The sequence below is a fragment of the Atta cephalotes genome (assembly GCF_000143395.1).
Source record: "Atta cephalotes unplaced genomic scaffold scaffold00044, whole genome shotgun sequence".
NCBI classification, from domain to species: domain Eukaryota; kingdom Metazoa; phylum Arthropoda; class Insecta; order Hymenoptera; family Formicidae; genus Atta; species Atta cephalotes.
In genome coordinates, this window is record NW_012130108.1 from 772064 (window position 1) to 778262 (window position 6199).

Sequence of the window (6199 nt, forward strand, 5' to 3'; positions counted from 1 at the left end):
ATATTATTATATATATATATATATATATATATATATATATATATACATATATATACACATATATATACAGATATCAATACTGAGATACTTAATAATCGGCACCAGCTACTATTCACACGATTAGCAACATTATGTTATCTACTGTGGTGCTTTTTAAGAGATTAATCTCACAGTTTATACGAGAGGCGGATCCTTCTGTTCATCCATTTCTTCGACGGTTATGTAAAGACCCTCCTCTTCATACGTCGATTCATGCTTCGCCAATACCTTCAGCAATGGACGCAGCTTCATCCACCATTGATACGTCGGAATGCGATGTCTAATAAATTTTATAAAATATTACATTATGTATAGAAAATTAACAATTCATTAAGAAGTTCAAGATACGCACTCAAAGTCAGTAACTTCGATAAGTTCTGTGAATGGCGTGTATCTATACTGGCGTCTGACAATACCAAGCATCACCGCACTGTCCGCTGCCGTAGTGAACGTTTTGCCGTCGGGGCTGGTACATTTTCTCAATTTATCACTAAACCATTCCACTGCTTTAGAACCCATTTTTGTACCTAAGTTACGGTCAAAAGGCGTCGGGGAGCCTCCTTGTTGCATGTGACCTAAAACAGAAAGATATAATGATAATAAAAATTAATTGTATATTAAATGAAATGTTAGATCGCTTAAAAGAGTAGCAAATGAAAAATGCGTACCGAGTATGTTTCTTCTACAACTGAATAAACCTTTTCCTTCCTCGCTGAAAAGTCTGAATGTAAATTCTGTATTGTAATTTTCATTAGCGTTTTCGTTTCTGATGATGAGACCTCTTTCGACGCCTTCCGACATCTTTGCCGCCATCGCGATAACATCTTGATTCAAATCCTTGATATTAAATTTCTCTTCATAAATATATGCCGCGTCAGCACCACCGGCTAAACCAGCGACGGTTGCTAGATACCCACAGAAACCACCCATCGTCTCGATGATGAACACGCGACGTTTAGTGCCTTGTGCCGATTGCCGAATACGATCACAGATCTAACAAACAAGTTGATTAGTATGCTATTAAATTTTAAATCTCCAAGTTAAATTTACAAACATCACAGAGCTCACTTCTGTGATTTCATTTAAAGCTGTGTCACAACCCAATGAAAACTCGGTGCCTGGCACATTGTTGCTAATAGTCGCAGGAATCATAGCGATAGGAATTTTAAACTCCTCGTACTTATCTCTCGCCTTGAAAAATGTGAGACTGGTCTGATAACCCTGAGAATAAAAATATATATTTTATATTGATACTGATCTTTGGATTCAATGTGCAAGATTTGGCAAATTCGTTACCTCGAATCCACCTATGATGAGCAACGCTTGTATTCCAAATTCTTTGAGCCTCTGAGCGATTTGGGGTAATTGATCTTCCGTAGGCGGTGCACGCTTTGTTCCCAATTTTGCGCCACCCTCTGAAACCCAGCCGGTAACAGACGGCCAGTCCATCAATTTCAGTCTACCAGCTATTAGGCCTAGCACTCCGTCGCAAATACCATATACCTACAAATCAATGGAATTGAGTAATAAAAGTACGCGGGATGGTATTCAAAATTTTTCGATATGTATTGTACCTTGTCGCCTCGATAGATACAATTCCTCACGAAGGAACGAACTGCCGCGTTCATGCCGCAGGACGGCGATCCTATATGCATGACTGCCAATGTATAGTTATCCTAAAAATAATAAAATCGCATATTATTAGATGAAAAACGATATGTAAATCATGCAACGTGCACGGGAAGCTGAAAGATCGCATTTTATGTATGAAATTGCCCATTAAATAGCGCACAATGCTTCCGTTCCATCTGCCTGCAAGAGGGTGATCGTGAAGTACGGTAAATGACATATATTTCTAACATAAGGTGATATATTTCTCTACTCGAAGGGGTTAACTCACTTGTCCACATAAAGTGTATTGCTAAGAGTGGAAAAATGTGCTATCGTTAGGGAGATTGCGCTCGGTACTATGTACAAAATCTGAGAAAAATATATGCTTATAGATTTTAACTCATTTACCTTCGATAATGCGCGGCCATTAATTTCCTGAAGCAGTATCAAATAATATATGTAGTAATTTATGCATTACTCATTATTTTATATGTTAGAGACCCAAAATTCTCGCGATATATTTCTATCTATTTCTTCGACGATATTAATGTTATATTAATACCGTGTTACAGAGTTTTTCGGGTCATCAGAATAAACTTGTTATTAGATATAAACTAATAGAAAATGATCGTACCCTATTAGCACCATCTATCAGGTGTGGCGCTTTCAAACGAGTTAGCATTTTGTACGTTTCTAAGTTGCGTGCGAAGCCTCTGGAAGATAAATATAAACGCATACGTTTATTAATATACTTAATATTTCATATAATGTGGTATACGTAACGTGTGGTATACGTTTTATTCACTCACTTTCCTCGAAGCTGAACAGCAAGATCCCAATTTTTGTCAGTCATAGCCTGCGCTACGGCTTTTGTACGACGAACACATTCCATAAGTGGTAATCTCACAGCTTGATTACCGTCTAATGTGACGACGCAGGCTTCCGTATCGGATGTTGCCTCCATTAAAGCCATCACAGCTTCAGCTCCCATTCGGCATCCCTGTAACGCACATTTATCCTTCAAAAGTCTGACACATATTGTATTTTATAATATTGCAAATGAAGAAAAAATGAAAACATTAATTAACTTGCTAATTTGAAATTAATTTAAAAAAAAATTGAAAGCGTGTGATTCCCGCGTGTAAATTGTTATAAATTGCTTCAATTTGTATATTAAAAAATTATACGTACGCTTATTAATCCTAAATGATATCTTACCAAAACTCTATCGAAGGCTGAAGGATTACCACCTCTTTGTACATGACCCAGAACAGTGATTCTCGTATCCTGCTGCAATTTCTCTACGACGACTTTGTGCACTTTTTCAGCAGTGATCGGATCGCCGTTTCTATCGACAGCTCCCTCGGCTACGATAATAATATTAAGCCGTTGACCAGTAAGTCTTTCCTAAAAAAAAGTTGTATAATAACAAAAATCTCTCGTAAATCAAAGTTGAAATTTTGCTTAAACAGATTAAAAAGCAGACTATAAAATAGAAAAGTAAAGAAAATTAAAGATAATAGCTTAATAACAATACAATCATGATTACAAAGATTAATCAAAAAAGATATTAAATAGCATTAAAAATGTAGGCCTTTGAATTATATTAGCAGTATTTAATATTTTTTTTTATGTTAGAATAATGTTGCACATACACATACGATGTCATAGTATAGCATGCACAATAAGTGAATGATATTTCTTTCCTATACGAATAGAGAAAAGTGTCTTCAAAGCATATCGCAAATACATCATCATTCAAAGTAATCAAATCAGAATAAGCAATTAAAATAATTGTGATAAATTGCGATGTTAAAGAAATAAAATGTGAATTGCAGGAAGCAATGTGTTCATCTTGCAGGTTGATTCAATCAGGATAATTAAATATGCTTGTTTTAAAAATTAAAAAAAATATTATCGAACCTGCAACAATTTTTTGCACAGCTTGTTGGGCCATTCCTGCTCGGGTGGCCATTCTGGGATGAAAACATAATCAGCTTCGCAACATATAGCTGCCACCAGAGCCAGATAACTGTAATGGTATATTGTAAACCTAACTAAAATTCGACTTTAATGCGATATGTAAAAATATTATATAAAATAATGTTACGCGTCATTAATCAATCGTGACGTTTGATTATAAATTCATAAAATTTTGTTTGATCGGAAAATGTAAGTAGAAACTAATTTGCGATAAATTTCGCATAAATACTAATAGGAGAATGTCAAAAAGCGAGAAAATTTCACGTATACAAAATGTGATCTGGCTGACAATTGATTATCTCAGATATATACCGCATTTAAAAATACAAAAAACAAAAGCGTTTGGACTTCCTCACATATCTTTAAATTTTATTTATTTCGGGCATTAAATAATAATAAGTTAAAGTAACGACTGGTTGAGAAACGTGCCTGTCGCAGACCTTGGCATAGCTCCTCGACCCAGTCACCACTTGTCGGAGATTCAGGAATAAAGCAATAGATGGCTTCGGTAGACAAACTTGACGCTAATGTCAGGTACCTGAAAGGCTCTGTCATCTAATTATCTCCAGTACCATTGGACATATGTTTACACTGACTTTATATTAATTAATGTGCGATAATAAAATATATTTTTTGTTTGCATTCCTCTTTACGTCACTATTTAGAGGTATATATACATTCAGGATGTTGTATGATCGAATATTAAATCAGAATACATTTAGCAACTTAAAAAACTGACATATACATAAAAATTCATTCCTCACGTTTAGTCAAGTTAGTAAAAATTAGCAATGCAATTTTTAAAATTTGAGAAAATCTATCAGACGTGCCTGTTCTAACTTTTTACATAATTTTTCAGGCCAGTCGACAGGAGGCGGACATTCTGGGAAGAAAACATAGTCTGCCTCCGCAGCTAAAGCGCCCACAATAGCCAGATACCTAATCGAAAATCGCTCGTTTATCTATGTTTCTTTTCCAGAGTTAATATATTGATTTGGCGCGATAATGATATATACACGCTAAATCTCGTGTCCTAAATTGTAATCAACCATGACTTCTCTATTTTTGGAAACTAATAATAATGTATAAAATCATTTACCAATAAACCTTAAATTATTCTCGCGATATCAAAAATGATAATATATTTTGCACTTACCCACAATGACGACCCATGACTTCCATTATAAACGTTCTTTGATGCGAGTAAGCTGTGCTGACTATAGCATCGATACTCTCAATGATACGGTGCAACGCGGAGTCAGTACCGATCGTCATATCCGTACCGCAGAAATCGTTATCAATAGAACCTACTAGACCGACAATATGCAGCTGCTTATATTTCTCGCTCTGTTCGGCAGTTATATCACCTAATGAAAAATAATCCATTAGTCTTCGAGCATATATGATAGACTGTCGGGATAAAGCGACAGTTTCCTTCTCTACTTACCAGATTCGACGAGCTCTTTCAAAAGTGCAGGCCATTCTTCCTTGAAGAGATTGGCGCCCGTGAGAGAACCGTCCCCACCGATCACCACCAAATTAGTGATTCCCAGATTAACTAAGTTCTTAGCGGCTTTCCGACGACCGGGACGCTCCCTGAATTCTTTGCATCGAGCGGAGCCGATTACAGTGCCACCCTGAAGAAACAAAGAGTATTAAATGTTAATAATATACGAACAAATAATCACACAATATTTTCAATCCTGTAATGTGTACCCTGTGAATAATGCAAGATACGGATGACCATGTAGCTTCCTCGATATTTTTCCCTCCATCCACCATGCCTTGATAACCTTCCCTGATAAAATACACCCTACACCCGAGGTAAATACCCATCCTTACGACTGCTCGTACAGCGGCATTCATTCCTGAAAGACAAAATATTAAAACGTTAATCACGTTTACTTCAAGATACATGCAATTTATTTACGATTATTCCGATATACCCTGAGAGTCGCCTCCACTGGTGAATACGGCGATGCCTTTGCCCTTGTGACTCCCAGGTTTGATAAACTTCTGAGCTGGCGCGTCTTCAGCCATGACTGTATCGCAATACTCCTTATAACTCTGTAATACAAAAATTCGAAGCTAATAATTCTCAGAAGCTATGCTAACGCTGTTTCTTTTTATATCTTTCTCATTTTGCACAGAACGTGTTCATAATGAACAATTTCTATATTTTACTCAATAACCTAATCAATAAGAAAAATTTTTAAAAATATATATATTTTAATATTTTATACTTTTAATATTTAAATATTAAAAATATATTTTATAAACATTGTTTGACTGGGAAATAAGTAACAGTAAGATGACATCAATGTTATAAATTCCTGAACAATATAACTATTACATACAACAATTATATTAGACATTTTATATTAATGAATAGGAAATTATAATATTGATGTAATATTTAGCGATTACTGGTATGCATTATTTTACAACAAATAAAGAACAAGTATAAAGAGATCAATAAAGAGACATCATAAAGAGACATCAGACAGTCATAACTTGTCTCATAAACCATGGAAAACGCAGACTCGTGATGTATTTTTCCTCGACT

The 6199-nt window shown here is 35.4% G+C and overlaps 1 protein-coding gene across 1 annotated transcript; it reads right to left on the reverse strand.

Moving 5' to 3' along the window:
* Positions 1-174: 174 nt before the first annotated feature.
* On the reverse strand, positions 175-5673 carry LOC105622383 (ATP-dependent 6-phosphofructokinase). Its single transcript, XM_012203807.1, has 16 exons — positions 5580-5673; positions 5350-5501; positions 5081-5270; positions 4790-5000; positions 4464-4572; positions 2869-3057; positions 2460-2650; positions 2285-2363; positions 2059-2085; positions 1940-1960; positions 1614-1715; positions 1336-1542; positions 1108-1260; positions 708-1032; positions 392-614; positions 175-319 (listed from the first exon to the last, which is right to left on the reverse strand). The coding sequence occupies exons 1-16, from the start codon at positions 5671-5673 to the stop codon at positions 175-177; spliced, it is 2418 nt and encodes an 805-aa protein (XP_012059197.1).
* Positions 5674-6199: the final 526 nt, after the last annotated feature.

Bases quoted from the DNA above. Each gene is read 5' to 3' on its own strand.
- LOC105622383 (XM_012203807.1), bottom strand. From the start codon at position 5,673: ATGGCTGAAGACGCGCCAGCTCAGAAGTTTATCAAACCTGGGAGTCAC. The intron at 1,033-1,107 runs GTGAGCTCTGTG...CTTGTTTGTTAG, and splicing joins CTTTAAATGAAATCACAGAA to ATCTGTGATCGTATTCGGCA. The intron at 320-391 runs GTGCGTATCTTG...AAAATTTATTAG, and splicing joins ATCGAAGTTACTGACTTTGA to ACATCGCATTCCGACGTATC.